This window comes from Eleutherodactylus coqui, chromosome 8 (genome assembly GCF_035609145.1).
Source record: "Eleutherodactylus coqui strain aEleCoq1 chromosome 8, aEleCoq1.hap1, whole genome shotgun sequence".
Classification (NCBI taxonomy): domain Eukaryota; kingdom Metazoa; phylum Chordata; class Amphibia; order Anura; family Eleutherodactylidae; genus Eleutherodactylus; species Eleutherodactylus coqui.
Window position 1 is genome coordinate 168,922,027 of NC_089844.1, and position 19,968 is coordinate 168,941,994.

The 19,968-nt window shown below is 48.3% G+C and overlaps 1 protein-coding gene across 1 annotated transcript; it reads left to right on the forward strand.

Annotated features, from left to right (window-relative positions):
* Nucleotides 1–13,698: 13,698 nt before the first annotated feature.
* On the forward strand, nt 13,699–19,841 carry LOC136578007 (T-box-containing protein TBX6L-like). The gene is made up of 8 exons (XM_066577914.1): nt 13,699–13,894; nt 15,422–15,590; nt 15,679–15,946; nt 16,187–16,330; nt 16,812–16,882; nt 17,080–17,135; nt 19,058–19,472; nt 19,548–19,841. The coding sequence occupies exons 1-8, from the start codon at nt 13,699–13,701 to the stop codon at nt 19,753–19,755; spliced, it is 1,527 nt and encodes a 508-aa protein (XP_066434011.1). The 3' UTR covers nt 19,756–19,841.
* Nucleotides 19,842–19,968: the final 127 nt, after the last annotated feature.

The following is a 19,968-nucleotide window of genomic DNA, read 5'->3' on the forward strand; positions in this document are numbered from 1 at the left end:
CCCACAGCGCACACCAAACTGTCCCTGCGCAGCCTTCAGCTGCCCTCATGCCACACCACCCTCATGTCTATTTAGAAGTGCATCTGCCACGACGAGGGACCGCAGGCACACACTGCACAGGGTTGGCACGGCTAGGTAGCGACCCTCTTTAATAGGGGCGGGGCGATAGCCCACAATGCTGTACAGAAGCAATGAGAAATAGAATCCTGTGCCACCGCCATCAGGAGCTGCACACGTAGGCATAGCAATGGGGAACCTATGTGCCACACACTATTCATTCTGTCAAGGTGTCTGCATGCCCCAGTCAGACTGGTAATATGTACCTTAACAGTAACCGCGTTGGTGGTAATGTGGTGGTGACTGCGGACCTAGTAGCGCGGTTTTATTTTGTTGGTTTTCGGAATGTGGCCAGGATTAAGTAGGCCGTGGCGGGGGTATGGTGGGGGGGCTCTCTTGTAGTGTCGGTAAAGGTGAAATTCTTGGACTGCCACCAGACGAACCAATGCAAAGGCATTTGCCAACAATGTTTTCCCTGTTGGAGGAGGAGGGGGATGTTTTTGAGGCACTACGTGTCCTCTCCACGTGTCCGTGGTTATATGCACCTTAACAGTAACCACGTTGGTGGTAATGTGGTGGTGACTGCGGACCTAGTAGCACGGTTGTATTTTGTTGGTTTTCGGAATGTGGCCAGGATTAAGTGGGCCGTGGCGGGGGGATGGTGGGGGGGCTCTCTTGTAGTGTCGGTAAAGGTGAAATTCTTGGACTGCCACCAGACGAACCAATGCAAAGGCATTTGCCAACAATGTTTTCCCTGTTGGAGGAGGAGGGGGATGTTTTTGAGGCACTACGTGTCCTCTCCACGTGTCCGTGGTTATATGCACCTTAACAGTAACCGCGTTGGTGGTAATGTGGTGGTGACTGCGGACCTAGTAGCACGGTTGTATTTTGTTGGTTTTCGGAATGTGGCCAGGATTAAGTGGGCCGTGGCGGGGGGATGGTGGGGGGGCTCTCTTGTAGTGTCGGTAAAGGTGAAATTCTTGGACTGCCACCAGACGAACCAATGCAAAGGCATTTGCCAACAATGTTTTCCCTGTTGGAGGAGGAGGGGGATGTTTTTGAGGCACTACGTGTCCTCTCCACGTGTCCGTTCCATGTCAGCAATAGTAGCACTCAAGACAGGCCCCAGTAACAATTCTGAAGCAGCAGTATAGCGGGAGCGCAGTCTTCGTTCCATGTAAGCAATAGTAGCACTCAAGACAGGCCCCAGTAACAATTCTGAAGCAGCAGTATAGCGGGAGCGCAGTCTTCGTTCCATGTAAGCAATAGTAGCACTCAAGACAGGCCCCAGTAACAATTCTGAAGCAGCAGTATAGCGGGAGCGCAGTCTTCGTTCCATGTAAGCAATAGTAGCACTCAAGACAGGCCCCAGTAACAATTCTGAAGCAGCAGTATAGCGGGAGCGCAGTCTTAGTTCCATTTCAGTAGCCTTAGTATAGCCAAGGCACAAGTGACATTTATGTAGCTAAAGTGTAGGCCAACCCCACACACCTTTCTGTACCATGAGTGCAGGCGAAGAACATAGAAATTACTATGATTACACTGTAGGTGAGGGCCCCAAAAAATTGGTGTACCAACAGTACTAATGTACCTCAGTAAAAATTGGCCATGCCCAACCAAGATGGCAGGTGAATCGCTTTGGTTAATGTGGCTTAAGTGGTAACTAGGCCTGGAGGCAGCCCAGTGTAACGAAAAATTGGTTCAAGTTAAAGTTCCAACGCTTTTAAGCTAATTGAAACTTATAAAAATTGTTCTGAAAAATTATTTGAGTGAGCCTTGTGGCCCTAAGAAAAATTGCCCGTTCAGCGTGATTACGTGAGGTTTCAGGAGGAGGAGGAGGAGGAATATTAGACACAGATTGATGAAGCAGAAATGTCCCCGTTTTGGATGGTGAGAGAGAACGTAGCTTCCATCCGCGGGTGCAGCCTACGTATTGCTTACGTATCGCTGCTGTCCGCTGGTGGAGAACAGAAGTCTGGGGAAATCCAGCCTTTGTTCATCTTGATGAGTGTTAGCCTGTCGGCACTGTCGGTTGACAAGCGGCTACGCTTATCTGTGATGATTCCCCCAGCCGCACTAAACACCCTTTCCGACAAGACGCTAGCCGCAGGACAAGCAAGCACCTCAAGGGCATACAGGGCTAGTTCAGGCCACGTGTCCAGCTTCGACACCCAGTAGTTGCAGGGGGCAGAGGCGTCACCAAGGATGGTCGTGCGATCCGCTACGTACTCCCTCACCATCCTTTTACAGTGCTCCCGCCGACTCAGCCGTGACTGGGGAGCGGTGACACAGTCTTGGTGGGGAGCCATAAAGCTGGCCAGGCCCTTAAAGACTGTTGCACTGCCTGGGATGTACATGCTGCTCGATCTACGCACATCCCCTGCAACATGGCCCTCGGTACTGCGCCTTCTGCCACTAGCGCTGTCGGCTGGGAATTTGACCATCAGCTTGTCCGCAAGGGTCCTGTGGTATAGCAACACTCTCGAACCCCTTTCCTCTTCGGGAATCAGAGTGGGCAGGTTCTCCTTATACCGTGGATCGAGCAGTGTGTACACCCAGTAATCCGTCGTGGCCAGAATGCGTGCAACGCGAGGGTCACGAAAAAGGCATCCTAACATGAAGTCAGCCATGTGTGCCAGGGTACCAGTACACAACACATGGCTGTCCTCACTAGGAAGATCACTTTCAGGATCCTCCTCCTCCTCCTCCTCCTCCTCCTCCTCAGGCCATACACGCTGAAAGGATGACAGGCAATCAGCCGGTGTACCGTCAGCAGCGGCCCAAGCTGTCTCTTCCCCCTCCTCCTCATCCTCCTCATGCTCCTCCTCCTCCTCCTGTACGCGCTGAGAAATAGACAGGAGGGTGCCCTGACTATCCAGCGGCATACTGTCTTCCCCCGCCCCCGTTTCCGAGCGCAAAGCAGCTGGCTTTATGGTTTGCAGGGAATTTCTCAAGATGCATAGCAGAGGAATGGTGACGCTAATGATTGTAGCATCGCCGCTCACCACCTGGGTAGACTCCTCAAAATTACCAAGGACATGGCAGATGTCTGCCAACCAGGCCCACTCTTCTGAAAGGAATTGAGGAGGCTGACTCCCACTGCGCCGCCCATGTTGGAGTTGGTATTCGACTATAGCTCTACGTTGTTCATAGAGCCTGGCCAACATGTGGAGCGTAGAGTTCCACCGTGTGGGCACGTCGCACAGCAGTCGGTGCACTGGCAGCTTAAAGTGATGTTGCAGGGTGCGCAGGGTGGCAGCGTCCGTGTGGGACTTGCGGAAATGTGCGCAGAGCCGGCGCGCCTTTACGAGCAGGTCTGACAAGCGTGGGTAGCTTTTCAGAAACCGCTGAACCACCAAATTAAAGACGTGGGCCAGGCATGGCACGTGCGTGAGGCTGCCAAGCTGCAGAGCCGCCACCAGGTTACGCCCGTTGTCACACACGACCATGCCCGGTTGGAGGCTCAGCGGCGCAAGCCAGCGGTCGGTCTGCTGTGTCAGACCCTGCAGCAGTTCGTGGGCCGTGTGCCTCTTATCGCCTAAGCTGAGTAGTTTCAGCACGGCCTGCTGACGCTTGCCCACCGCTGTGCTGCCACGCCGCGCGACACCGACTGCTGGCGACATGCTGCTGCTAACACATCTTGATTGCGAGACAGAGGAGGAGGAGGAGGAGGAGGAGGAGGGTGCTTTAGTGGAGGAAGCATACACCTCCGCAGATACCACCACCGAGCTGGGGCCCGCAATTCTGGGGGTGGGTAGGACGTGAGCGGTCCCAGGCTCTGACTCTGTCCCAGCCTCCACTAAATTCACCCAATGTGCCGTCAGGGAGATGTAGTGGCCCTGCCCGCCTGTGCTTGTCCACGTGTCCGTAGTTAAGTGGACCGTGGCAGTAACCGCGTTGGTGAGGGCGCGCACAATGTTGCGGGAGACGTGGTCGTGCAGGGCTGGGACGGCACATCGGGAAAAGTAGTGGCGACTGGGAACTGAGTAGCGCGGGGCCGCCGCCTCCATGATACTTTTGAAGGACTCAGTTTCCACAACCCTATACGGCAGCATCTCAAGGCTGATGAATTTTGCTATGCGGACGGTTAACGTTTGAGCGTGCGGGTGCGTGGCGGCGTACTTGCGCTTGCGCTCGAACACTTGCGCAAGCGACGGCTGAACGGTGCGCTGAACTACACTGCTGGATGGGGCCGAGGACAGCGGAGATGAGGGTGTGGGTGCAGGCCATGAGGCGGTAGTGCCTGTGTCCTGAGAGGGGGGTTGCATCTCAGTGGCAGGTTGGGGCACAGGGGGAGAGGCAGGGGTGCAAACCGGAGGCGGTGAATGGCCTTCGTCCCACCTTGTGGGGTGCTTGGCCATCATATGTCTGCGCATGGTGGTGGTGGTGAGGCTGTTGGTGTTGGCTCCCCGGCTGAGCTTTGCGCAACAAAGGTTGCACACCACTGTTCGTCGGTCGTCAGGCGTCTCTGTGAAAAACTGCCAGACCTTAGAGCACCTCGGCCTCTGCAGGGTGGCATGGCGCGAGGGGGCGCTTTGGGAAACACTTGGTGGATTATTCGGTCTGGCCCTGCCTCTACCCCTGGCCCTGGCCACCGCACTGCCTCTTGCAACCTGCCCTGCTGATGCCCTTGACTCCCCCTCTGAAGACCTGTCCTCCTGAGTAAGCGTTGCACACCAGGTGGGGTCAGTCACCTCATCGTCCTGCTGCTCTTCCTCCGAATCCTCTGCTCCCTTGGACTTACTGCACTTACTACTACCTCACTGCAAGACAACTGTGTCTGATCGTCATCATCCTCCTCACCCACAGAAAGTTGTTGAGACAGTTGGCGGAAGTCCCCAGCCTCTTCCCTCGGACCCCGGGAACTTTCGAATGGTTGGGCATCAGTGACGATAAACTCCTCTGGTGGGAGAGGAACCGCTGCTGCCCAATCTAAGCAGGGGCCCGAGAACAGTTCCTGGGAGTGTTCCCGCTCCTGAGCAGGTGTCATTGTAGTGGAGTGAGGAGGCTGGGAGGAAGGAGGAGCAGCAGACAGAGGATTCGGATTTGCAGCAGTGGACGGCGCAGAACTGCGTGTTGACGATAGGTTGCTCGAAGCACTTTCTGCCATCCAGGACAGGACCTGCTCACACTGCTCATTTTCTAATAACCGTCTCCTGCGTGGACCCATTAATTGGGCGATGAATGTGGGGACGCCAGAAACGTGCCTCTCTCCTAATCGCGCAGCAGTCGGCTGCGACACACCGGGATCAGGAGCTCGGCCTGTGCCCACACCCTGACTTGGCCCTCCGCGTCCTCGGCCGCGTCCACGTCCTCTAGGCCTACCCCTACCCCTCAGCATGCTGTATTACCAGTGATTTGATTTCACAGGCAGGAAATAAATTGGCGCAAGACTGCAGGCCAAATATAATTTTTTCCCTTTTTGGAAAACGAAAGGCCCCACTGCCTCTAGTGAATGAATAATCTAAGTTTAATAACTGTGCTGTGTCCCTGCTAATGTGTCACAGAACGTGAGGGTAGCAGAGTTATTATAACTCTTGGAGAGCAGGTATTTTTTTCCCAATTAAGGAAAGCAAATGGCGAAGCCAGCAGTAAAGCGTAGCTGGGTGCGTCTGATTTAGCAATGTTGTTCACGCAGCTCACACGTGTCCACCGCCCTTAGGACGGACAGAGGCTGGACAAATAGATTTGTTTTCAGTTTTTTTCCACCAAAAGGCAGCACTGCGTATATTCAATGAACATGAGAAGTTTAATAACTGTGCTGTGTCCCTGCTAATGTGTCACAGAACGTGAGGGTAGCAGAGTTATTATAACTCTTGGAGAGCAGGTATTTTTTTCCCAATTAAGGAAAGCAAATGGCGAAGCCAGCAGTAAAGCGTAGCTGGGTGCGTCTGATTTAGCAATGTTGTTCAAGCAGCTCACACGTGTCCACCGCCCTTAGGACGGACAGAGGCTGGACAAATAGATTTGTTTTCAGTTTTTTTCCACCAAAAGGCAGCACTGCGTATATTCAATGAACATGAGAAGTTTAATAACTGTGCTGTGTCCCTGCTTATGTGTCACAGAACGTGAGGGTAGCAGAGTTATTATAACTCTTGGAGAGCAGGTATTTTTTTCCCAATTAAGGAAAGCAAATGGCGAAGCCAGCAGTAAAGCGTAGCTGGGTGCGTCTGATTTAGCAATGTTGTTCAAGCAGCTCACACGTGTCCACAGCCCTTAGGACGGACAGAGGCTGGACAAATAGATTTGTTTTCAGTTTTTTTCCACCAAAAGGCAGCACTGCGTATATTCTATGAATAATAACTGTGTTGTGGCCCTGCCTATACAATTCTTTCCCTGCAGTATCAATGGAGGGTGCAATGCTCTGCAGAGGCGATTTTGAGAAGCAAAAAAAAATGCAGCACAGCTAACAGCAGCCTGGACAGTACTGCACACGGATAAATATGGCCCTAGAAAGGACCGTTGAGGTTCTTGAAGGCTACACTCACTCCTAACACTCTCCCTGCCTATGCAGCACTTCTGTCCCTAATGCCGGGTGCAACGCTCTGCAGAGCCGATTTTGAGAAAAAAAATAATTGCCACTGCTAACAGCAGCCAACACACAGCTATCAGTGGCCCTAATAAGGACCTTTGGGGGGTCTTGAAGCCTACACTAACTACCAATTCTTTCCCTACAGCAGCTCCGGTACAAACAGCACTGTCCCTCATCTAACTCACACCGCATCTGAGGCGAGCCGCGGGAGGGGCCGACTTTTATGTTCGGGTGACACCTGATCTCCCCAGCCACTCACTGCAGGGGGGTGGTATAGGGCTTGAACGTCACAGGGGGAAGTTGTAATGCCTTCCCTGTCTTTCAATTGGCCAGAAAAGCGCGCTAACGTCTCAGGGAAGGAAGTGAAAGTAACCAGAACACCGCATGGTGTTCGTTACGAATAACGAACATCCCGAACACCCTAATATTCGCACGAATATCAAGCTCGGACGAACGCGTTCGCTCATCTCTAATTATGAACCATCCCTGGGTCCATATATTACATCATGGACCATATCTGGCTCTATATATTAAATCATGGGCCTCACTTGGCTCTGTATATTACATCATAGACCATCCCTGGCTTTATATTTTACATCATGGACCTTCCCTGGCGCTATATATTACATCATGGACCATCCCTGGCTCTATATATTACATCATAGAACATACCTTGCTCTATATATTCCATCATGGACCATACCTGGTTTTATACATTACATCACGGACTATACCTGACTCTATATATAACATCATGGACCATCCCTGGCTTTATATATTACATTATGGACAATCCCTGGCTCTATATATTACATTATCGACTATACCTGGCTCTATAAATTACATTATCGACTATACCTGGCTCTATATATTACATCATGGACCATCCCTGGCTCTATATATTCCATCATGGACCATCCCTGGCTCTATATATTACATCATGGACCATATCTGGCTCTATATATTCCACATGGACCATCCCTGGCTCTATATATTACATTATGGACCATACCTGACTCTATATATTACATCATGGACCCTACCTGGCTCTGTATATTACATCATGGACCATCCCTGGCTCTATATATTCCATCATGGACCATACTTGGCTTTATACATTATATCACGGACTATACCTGGCTCCATATGTTACATCATGGACCATCCCTGGGTCCATATATTACATCATGGACCATATCTGGCTCTATATATTACATCATGGACCCTACCTGGCTCTGTATATTACATCATGGACCATCCCTGGCTTTATATTTTACATCATGGACCATCCCTGGCTTTATATATTACATCATGGACCATCCCTGGCTTTATATATTACATCGTAGATCATACCTTGCTCTATATATTCCATCTTGGACCATACCTGGCTTTATACATTACAAGACGGACTATACCTGGCTCCATATATTACATCATGGACCATCCCTGGCTTTATATATTACATCATGGACCATCTCTGGCTATATATATTACATCATGGACCATAAATGGCTCTATAAATTACATCATGGACCATACCTGGCTCTATAAATTACATTATCGACTATACCTGGCTCTATATATTGCATCATGGACCATCCCTGGCTCTGTATATTACATCATGGACCATATCTGGCTCTATATATTACATCATGGACACTACCTTGCTCTATATATTACATTATGGACTATACCTGGCTCTATATATTACATCATAGATCATACCTTGCTCTATATATTCCATCATGGACCATACCTGGCTTTATACATTATATCACGGACTATACCTGTCTCCAAATATTACATCATGGACCATTCCTAGCTCCATGTATTACATCATGGACCCTACCTAGCTCTATATATTACATCATGGACTATCCCTGGCTCTATATATTACATCATGGACCATCCCTGGCTTTCTATATTACATCATGGACCATCCCTGGCTCTATATATTACATTATGGACCCTTCCCGGCTCTGTATATTACACCATGGACCATCTCTGGCTCTATATATTACATCATGGACCATACCTGGCTCTATAAATTACATTATCGACTATACCTGGCTGTATATATTACATCATGGACCATCCCTGGCTCTATATATTACATCATGGACCATCCCTGCCTCTATATATTACATTATGGACCATACCTGGCTCTATATATTACATCATAGATCATACCTTGCTCTATATATTCCATCATGGACTATACCTGGCACTATATATTACATCATGGACCCTACGTGGCTCTGTATATTCCATCATGGACCATCCCTGGCTCTATATATTCCATCATGGACCATACCTAGTTTTATACATTACATCACGGACTATACCTGGCTCCATATGTTACATTATGAACCATCCCTGGGTCCATATATTACATCATGGACCATATCTGGCTCTATATATTAAATCATGGGCCCTACCTGGCTCTGTATATTACATCATAGACCATCCCTCGCTTTATATTTTACATCATGGACCTTCCCTGGCTCTATATATTACATCATGGACCTTCCCTGGCTCTATATATTACATCATGGACCATACCTGGCTCTATATATTACATCATAGAACATACCTTGCTCTATATATTCCATCATGGACTATACCTGGTTTTATACATTACATCACGGACTATACCTGGCTCTATATATTACATCATGGATCATCCCTGGCTTTATATATTACATTATGGACAATCCCTGGCTCTATATATTACATTATCGACTATACCTGGCTCTATAAATTACATTATCGACTATACCTGGCTCTATATATTACATCATGGACCATACCTGGCTCCATATATTACATCATGGGCCCTACCTGGCTCTGTATATTACATAATGGACCGTATCTGGCTATATATTACATCATGAACAATCCCTGGCTCTATATATTATATCATGGACCCTACCCGGCTCTATATATTACATTATAAACCATACCTTGCTCTATATATTCCATCATGGACCATACCTGGCTTCATACATTATATCACGGACTATACCTGTCTCCAAATATTACATCATGGACCATTCCTGGCTTCATGTATTACATCATGGACCCTACCTGGCTCTATATATTACATCATGGACCATCCCTGGCTCTATATATTATATCATGGAGCATCCCTGGCTCTATATATTACATCATCGACTATCCCTGGCTCAATATATTACATCATGGACCATACCTGGCTCTATATATTACATCATGGACCATCCTTGGCTCTATTTATTACATCATGGACCATCCCTGGCTCCATATATTACATCATGGACCATACCTGGCTCTAAATGTTACATTATGGACCATACCTGGCTCCATATATTACATCATGGACCATACCTGGCTCTAAATATTACATCATGGACCATACCTGGCTCCATATATTACATCATGGACCCTACCTGGCTCTAAATATTACATCATGGACCATGCCTGGCTCCATATATTACATCATGGACCATACCTGGCTCTAAATGTTACATTATGGACCATACCTGGCTCCATATATTACATCATGGACCATACCTGGCTCTAAATATTACATCATGGACCATACCTGGCTCCATATATTACATCATGGACCATATGTGGGTCTATATATAACATCATGGACCATACCTGGCTTTATACATTACATTACGGACTATAACTGGCTCCATATATTACATCATGAACCATCCCTGGGTCCATATATTACATTATCAACTATACCTGGCTCTATATATTACATCATAGATCATACTTTGCTCTATACATTCCATCATGGACCATACCTGGCTTTATACATTACATCACGGACTATACCTGTCTCCATATATTACATCATGGACCGTACCTGGCTCTAAATATTACATCATGGACCATACCTGGCTCCATGTATTATATCATGGACCATACCTGGCTCCATATATTATATCATGGACCATACCTGGCTGTATATATTACATCATGGACCATACGTGGGTCTATATATAACATCATGGACCATACCTGGCTTTATACATTACATCACGGACTATACCTGGCTCCCTATATTGCATCATGATTAGAGATGAGTGAACGTACTCGGTAAGGCCGATTTCGCATTCGAGCAACGCGATTTTCAAGTACTTCACTACTCGGGTGAAAAGATTCGGGGGTCGCCGGGGGGCGGGGCGTGGTGTGGTGGAGCGGGGGGTAGCAGCGCGGAACAGGTGGGAGCTCTCTCTCTCTCCCTCTCCCCCCCACTCCCCTCTGCAACCCCCCGCTCACCCAAGGCAACCCCCGAATCTTTTCACCCGAGTAGTGAAGTACTCGAAAACCGCGGTGCTCGATTGCGAAATCGGCCTTACCGAGTACGTTCGCTCATCTCTAATCATGAACCATCCCTGGGTCCATATATTACATCATGGACCATACCTGGCTCTATATATTATATCATAGATCATACTTTGCTCTATATATTCAATCATGGACCCTGCCTGGCTCTGAATATTACATCATTGACTATATATACCTGGCTTTATATATTACATCATGGACAATACCAGGTTCTGCATATTACATTATGGATAATACCTGCCTCTGCATATTACATCATGGACCATACCAGGTTCTACATATTACTGTACATCATGGATCATACAAGGTTCTATGTAGAGTATTGCATCATAGACAATACCTGGCTCTACATTTTACATCATGGACCATACCAGATTCTACATATTACATCATGGACCATGTTAGATTCTACATATTACACCATGGATCATGCCTGGGTCTGTATAGAACATGCCATCTTGGTCCATGGTCACACACCTCAGTCTGGTATTTTCCTGGTGAGGTTGGGAAGGACATAAAGCTGAGATCAGAGGACCTGGGGCCGCTGTCATTGCTGCTGGGATGGGACACTTGACATTCCCACACTTGCTGAGCAGGTGCAGAAAATGACGCCTGGGGCGTGATGCAGATTAAAGGACTCTGCTCACCCCACAGCATCCCAGGGGAGAGCATGCTCTGATCACAGGCAGGGATAACAGGAGGGAGAGAGAAAGTAAAACAGCAAGAGGAAGCCAGGGAGATAGGACACCATGAGATCTGAGCAAATGGACAACACTTGTATTGACACAGACTGCAGGAGCGCATACTGAAGAATTTATAGGACCTGCTGAGGGACATTCACAGGACGTCACCTCGGGGGAAGATGGAGGCATAAAACATAGAGGGGCATATAATACATGACTAGTAATAATCTAGAATTAATGTCTCCTCTCATGTTCTCTCTTGGCATGGTCCAAGCAAATTATAGTAATTTATGCTTCTGCTCTTCCAATATCTACAGCAGGGATGTCCATAGTCGGACCTGCCCTGGCCAGAGCCCTAAGACCCTGATGATGCCACCATGATGAACGGCTCAGTGCTCTTCAACTAGTCCCTGGTGATCTAGTGGGGTGATCTTGTCTACTGACTCACTGGGACACCATCATCTCCTTGGGACCCTCATCTAAATTTTGCATCCATATCATTCCATTTCTAATGATACTGCGGTATCATGTGCTCTTGGGGACCCCTTTGGATAGTGCCCAGTCCCTGGTGGTCCAGTGTCCAATTCTAGTGGCTCCATACAGTTCCTGGTGACTCAGTGAGACCCCATGAACCTGGTGACCTGCTGGGATAACAGTGACCTCTTGATGACCCAGAGTGATTGTGATCCCTAATTGGTGGCCTTGAATGAGCCCTGTCATAATCTCATTATGTTGTGTCCCCCCAATTAAATAGATGGAGACTCCTAAACCTTGGATATGACACAGATACACTGACAGGAATCAATGTATCTGGCCTTATACAATGTATCAGTGCAGCCATGACACAAGCACAAGGAGGCCTCATAGCAGAAGTGGTGACAACAGATGGGGGGTAAAAAGGGTTACTGCATTAGAGGGGTTGGCAGGCAACAAGGTGTTAATTGAGTAATGATGGAGATTAGGTGAATATAAACATAGAATTACACTGTGTACAGACTGCGCCCCTCCCAACTCCATGCATAGGATCACAACAATGCACTAATGACCTGCACATTTACAGTTGCAAGAAAAAGTAAGTGAACCCTTTGGCTTCCAATGGGTTTCTGCAATGTAACTAATAACGCACAGACAGTTGCATCGTTCACGTCTTTTATTGTAATCATCTACAGTGAACCTCTGTGCTAATGACTCCTTCCAAGAGCTAACTGGTAAAAGATGTTTCTATTAAGGAGATGGGCTTGGAACTGTTGGTTTCACAGGTGCTTTACCCATTAAATAAAGGTACACAAAGCCTGGTTACTAACAGATCTGTGCTTCTCAAGGTAGACTGGTCAGTATGAACCAATGGAAGCAACTTTCAGAAGGTCTCAGAAAAAAAATTATAGAGATACATGAGGTTGGAAAAGGCTACGAAGATGAAGACCTGGATCTAAATCAATCCACGGTTATTATCTGCAGATGGAGAACATTCTGGACTGTTCTACTCTCCTTAGCAGCGTCCTCTTACATCATTCCAAGAGCACAACTCACTATCCTGAGAGAGGGGAGAAAGAACCCAAGAGGAACAGCAGAGGACCTATAGAAAATTCTACTGACTCTGTTCATGTGTCCTCTATTAGAGAAACACTAACTGAGAATGGTGACTATGGAAGGACACCACGAAGAAAGCCGCTGATGGCCAAAAATACATGATGGCCCATCTCAAATTTAGCCGAGACCACCTGGATGTTCCCCAATGTTCCTGAGAAATGTTTTATGGACGGATGAGATAAAGTGAAAGTTGTTATCACAAATACACATGGAGGAAGGTGAACACTGCATACCAACACCAAAACCTCACCCAAATGTGGAACCTGGGGTAGGGTGGATCATGATGTGGGGATATTGTGGAGGGGTCATCATGGTTATAAGCTAGGGTGGAGGGAGTATCATGGTTATGAGCTATGATGAAGAGGGCATCATGGCTTGAGGCTGTGGTGGAAAGGGCCTCATACTTTGGGGCTATGGTGGAGGGGGCATCATGGTTTGGGGCTATGGTGCAGGGTGGATCATGGTGTAAGGATATGGTGGAGGAGCATCATGGTTATGAGCTACGTTGAAGAGGGCATCATGGTTGGGGGCTATGGTGGAGGGGGCATCGTGGTTTGGGGCTATGGTGCAGAGTGGATCATGGTTTGGGGCTATGGGGCAGAGTGGATCATGGTTTGGGGCTCTGGTGGAGGGGGCATCATGGTTTGGGACTATGGGGCAGGGCGGATCATGGTTTGGGGCTATGGTAGAGGGAGAGCACGGTAAAGGCAGAGCCGCAGCGGAGAAGTGAGTAGTATTTTTCTTTTTTTAACTGCCACCAATGATTGCTATCTTGGAGAATCACTCCAACACTAGGAAGATGATGTGATATAACCTGATGGCACAAGGCATCCCAGAAATACTGATGAACTGAAACACATTTGCAGAGAGAAAGGGTCCAAAATTAATTTTCAATGTTGTGCAGGTCTTATTTTCAGCTACAGGAAACGTTGGGTGACGGGGAAAGCTGCTAAAGGGGGATCTATAGGTTATTAAATTCAAGGGTTCACTTACTTTTTCTCCCTGCACTGTAGATGATTACAATAAAAGACATGAGCGGTACAACCATCTGTGTTATTAATTACATTGTGTTTGGGTATCATTGTGACTTAGATACAAATAGACCACATTGTATTGGTAATCAATGCAGTAATAAAGGGAATTCCAAAGAGTTCACTTACATAATTATCTTGTCACAGGAGCTTGCAATCTAGAGCCCAGTGTGTAAATGGAAGGAGACAATGATGGGATCTTTGCTCCCCCTCCCCTCTTAGCTGTATGGGGTCTCTCCTCCCCCTGTATATAACTGTCCCTGTGGGTCCTGGGGGTCAGATCACATCATGCACTTAACAGGAATACTGGGCTGCTGCCTGCCCGCCCCTCCAGAACCCAGGAGAGACATGAGTGAGTACTGCAGACCCCACTCTACACAAGTGCATGAAATGTCTATGTGTCTATACAGATGTAGCAGAGCTGAATTTGTCATTAAGCTATTTCTTTTGTGCATGTTGATCAAACACAGATAATATGGTAGGTGTTTCCTGCAGTCCCATGTAACACCGCAGATAACACAGTGATAGCTCTCTGAGTACATATGATGTAGTAGATGTCACCTGTAGTCCCATGTAACACAGCAGATAACACAGTGATAGCTCTCTGAGTACATATGATGTAGTAGATGTCACCTGTAGTCCCATGTAACACAGCAGATAACACAGTGATAGCTCTCTGAGTACATATGATGTAGTAGATGTCACCTGCAGTCCCATGTAACACAGCAGATAACACAGTGATAGCTCTCTGAGTACATATGATGTAGTAGATGTCACCTGCAGTCCCATGTAACACCATACACTTTGCTATAATGCCCCAGGGAAGTATTTCTAGAACAACAGTAATGTGTTGGTGTCTGGATTTGGGGACCATTGGGGGACGGCTGGGTCTAGTCTACGGCTCAGTATGGCCTCAGGACATGATGGTGATCAATAAATGAGACAGCCAGCTGCATTTAATAGAAGTGGCTTTGCCATTCAGGAGCCTGGGAAAGCTGAGTGGTGAGCCCTGTGGGAGCTGTAATGCCGACAGGTGAGGTCTGCTGAGGGTTGTAGTTCCCCGCAGCCAGCAGGATTCTCCCATCTCTCTATGATAGATTCATGAACAAATGTCGCAGCCGCTCGTGGATCGCGGGTAACCTGGAGTCATGCGGTAAAGTTGTCTCTTCTGCCTCACTCAGGTGCAGAGTTTGCTCATCCCACCGGATATTATCTGTCTCCACCATATTGTTCACCTCCAGAATTGCCTGCGGCATCAGCTCTGCAAATATCCGCCCAACTGGAGAACAGGGAATTATGGGAGAAGTTTAATGCTGTGGGGACAGAGATGATACTCACCAAAAATGGGCGGTAAGTGTGGGGTGTTCATCCTGAGTTTCCTAGATCATGAACAGAATGCCAAAATGACAGTAAAGACTGACACAGGATGTCCTGGCAGGCGGATGTTCCCGGAGTTTTGCGTCTCCCTGTTCGGCCTGGATCCGCACAGTCACTACTCTCTCTGCGTCCAGGCCGTCCCGGATGGTGAGAACCGTTACAAATGGCGCGATGGTGCATGGAGTATGAGCGGCAGAGCAGAGCCGGGACCCCCCACTCGCCTCTACCTCCACCCCGAATCCCCAGCTCCCGGACACCGATGGATGGAGAGATCCATCTGCTTCAGCAAGATCCGACTGACCAACAAGACTCTGAGCCAAGGAGGGCAGGTATAGATCATGGCAGAATGGCGCCCCCTAGGGTCGTACAATGATGAAAAACGGAGTATTGCATTGTAATCAATGAACTTGTTAGTCCTCATGTACTTGTTTGTGAGGGCTCATTCCCACCGGCCTAAATATTACGCACTGAATTAGGCCACAGAAGTGAATGACCTAGCGCGGTGCCAGCGACAGGACCGTATACCTTCATATCGCCTCCCGTGACACCCAATGATGTTTCCTCCTCAGATCGTCCTGCAGTCCATGCACCGCTACTACCTGCGATTACACATCATCAACATGTCTAATAACGGACCCCACGCGCGGCCCGCCTCCTCCATCTCCTTCCCCGAGACGTCCTTCATAGCGGTCACCAGCTACCAGAACTCCAGGGTCAGGATAAGTACCCCCCCGTATAATGACTACTGTGCCCCCCTTAATGTTTAAGTGTTTTTGTATGAGTTTTAAGTCAATTCTTGCACTTTTCCTCCATTCACATCCAAAGCTGCCTTCAAAATTCTGCATGAAAAGACAGCAGTTTAGCTCCATCCTGCTGACAGTCATGTGACCTAACAGTTTTTCTCCCACAATGCATTGCTCTCTGCTAACAGGAAGGCAGCAGAAGTTGGAACGCAGCTTTAGATGTGAATAGAGAAGAAAAGCCTTTGATATCCCCGGGTTCATTGCATTTTATGGACATCCCCTTTAACTGCTTATTATCTCCAGTTCTACACAGTAATTTCACTTTTTACCGACACTCTCCATACAGCAGACTGCCTATAAACAGCTATATGTCCTGGCTCTTAGCCCCTCCCTCTGTCTCCTCCCACTTATGTTTGCCCCTCCTCTGATATAATTTTACTCGCCCCTATAGCTCTCCTTGCTGAAAATCGAAGAAAACCCATTCGCAAAAGGAATCAAATATTTCAAGAGTCAGCAGGAACAGTAAGTGTGACCTCCTCTGTTTATCGCCCCCTACTGGTGTAATTGGGTACATGTCAGTCTGAACCACCAACTTACTTGTTTCTAAATGTTATGCTGCCCCTTTAATATGACGGCCATTGAAATGTTTAGATTATCAGAATGAGCGCAATGCTATATACAATACAATACAGAGAAAAACTAAAAATGCTCTATTTCAGCAGCACCCCAAGAACGAGGCGGAAAAGGCCAGGAATGGACGAAGAGGAGTCCGCAGGTCAGTTGGAACGTGTGATGTCATCATGTGATCTTACATCACTTCATACATAGAGGAAACATCCTAGGCAAATGTGATATGCTGTGTACATACAGGGCAGAGTATAAGTATTCACCCCCTCCATGCTCTGTATATACACTCTTTGTAAAAAAACCCCCGCCCCAGTAGAAGTTGTCGCTCTGCCGTATAACCCGTCCTGCGGCTCCATCTCAGGCAGATCTGTAATGGTTTGAGTTGTGGTGATTAGATGGACGGTCTTGTCACCGGAGGTCCTACAAGTGGTTCCCCCCTTGGCCTATAAGAGGCTCTCGGAGGCTCCTTGTGTGTAGTGACCTCTTCTTCCGCTTGTGTAGAGCTTGTTGACCACTAGACGCCTCTACAAGGCAGAGAAGAGATTTCACCCTGTTACCAGAGGGGGGCGCATTATTGGGATGTGAGAAGCTGGATGGTCATATCCATGAATTGTCCCCCACCAGCCATTCTGACCAGACTGTTAGGAGGTGTTGGGACCAGTGGATGGGGGCACACAAGGTGACCGGGCTCAGGGCGCCCCCTACAGACCACCAGTAGAGAGGAGCGTCTGACCAGACTGTTAGGAGGTGTTGGGACCAGTGGATGTGTGAGGGCACACAAGGTGACCGGGCTCAGGACGCCCCCTACAGACCACCAGTAGAGAGGAGCGTCTGACCAGACTGTTAGGAGGTGTTGGGACCAGAGGATGTGTGAGGGCACACAAGGTGACCGGGCTCAGGGTGCCCCCTACAGACCACCAGTAGTGAGGAGCGTCTGACCAGACTGTTAGGGGGTGTTGGGACCAGTGGATGTGTGAGGGCACACAAGGTGACTGGGCTCAGGACCCCCTCCAGACCACCAGTAGAGAGGAGGGTCTGACCAGACTGTTAGGAGGTGTTGGGAACCAGTGAATGTGTGAGGACACACAAAGTGACCGGACTCAGGACGCCCCCTACAGGCCACCAGTAGAGAGGAGCACCTGATCGTCCAACAAGCATCAGCAGCTCCAACTGTTTCATTGTCTAGCATCCAGAGACAGGGGGCGACATCGTTACACCCCTGTGTCTGTTGGAACCATTACTGCTCCTGAGGTACATCCTGTATTATACTCCAGAGCTGCACTCACTATTCTGCTGGAGGAGTCACTGTGTACATACATTACTTATCCTGTACTGACCCTGAGTTACATCCAGTATTATACTCCAGAGCTGCACTCACTATTCTGCTGATGGGGTCACTGTGTACATACATTACTTATCCTGTGCTGACCCTGAGTTACATCCTGTATTATACTCCAGAGCTGCACTCACTATTGTTCTGGTGGAGTCACTGTGTACATACATTACTTATCCTGTACTGAACCTTGGTTACATCCAGTATTATACTCCAGAGCTGCACTCACTATTCTGCTGGTGGGGTCACTGTATACATACATTACTTATCCTGTACTGATCCTGAGTTACATCCTGCATTATACTCCAGAGCTGCACTCACTATTCTGCTGGTGGAGTCACTGTGTACATACATTACTTATCCTGTACTGAACCTTGGTTACATCCGGTATTATACTCCAGAGCTGCACTCTCTATTCTGCTGGTGGAGTCACTGTGTACATACATTACTTATCCTGTACTGAACCTTGGTTACATCCAGTATTATACTCCAGAGCTGCACTCACTATTCTGCTGGTGGGGTCACTGTATACATACATTACTTATCCTGTACTGATCCTGAGTTACATCCTGCATTATACTCCAGAGCTGCACTCACTATTCTGCTGGTGGAGTCACTGTGTACATACATTACTTATCCTGTACTGAACCTGAGTTACATCCTGTATTATCCTCCAGAGCTGCACTCACTATTCAGCTACAGAATATATGATGATAATGATTTCTGTGTTGTTTTAGAACTGAAGAGACATAAAGAGAGCGCAGCAGAACTGACAGGTTCCCAGAGAGACAGTCATGTGGAGACACTGATTGTCCTAGATGAGAACACAGAGGAAAAAAACGAGAGTGTGTCTGTGTCAGGAGAGAGCTCAGTGGAGGAAGAGGAGAGACAGGCGGTCTCAGAAAAGAGAGAGGAAGAAAGAGAAAAGAGACAGAGACCTGGGAAAGAGAGTCCCGGAGAGGGTGATATCCGGCATATGGTAGACCCCACATGTGGAGACCCAACACATCACGACTGTAAGGATGGCAGAGAAGAGCGGCCCCACAGGACAGACAGTCTTGTGCAGTGGGACCCCATAACCCAGAGACCCATGTGGGCATCACCCTCTGCCATCTCCCAGCTGCCGCTGACAGCCTGCCCCATAAGTCACAGGTAAGGTCGCACTCACTCTCCTTTGCCTCCTTCCACCTGGCTCTGTTCGTCTCTGACCACTCCTTTTATTTACAGATTGGCTCACCCGCCCTCCTCTGCTTTGGCTCCATTTTCTTCCCCAATCTCTAATTTGGCCCCCGTGGCCCCCTATTATATGGGCTCCTGGGCTTCTCCACCAGTAAGACTGAGTTACCCACTTTCTGCACTGCAGCCACCATTCTTGCAGCAGATGTGGACGCCGCCCTGGTACCTGCCCACACATGCCACCTCCAGGGGGCTCTGATGCCAGAAGCATTGGTCCTGATGACATGGGGGTCGCTGCAGAGCTGCGTCAGGGATAAACGGTGGAGCAGAGCTGAGAGGTGCAAAGTGTGGTGCAGCAGAGCTGAGTGACGAGCATGACAAGGACAGTAAGCTCTGCAGCCAAGATCCACAGGAGATGAAGAGGAAGATGTTCTGCAGCAGAGAGGACGGCCGGGAGCTGCTATATGGACAA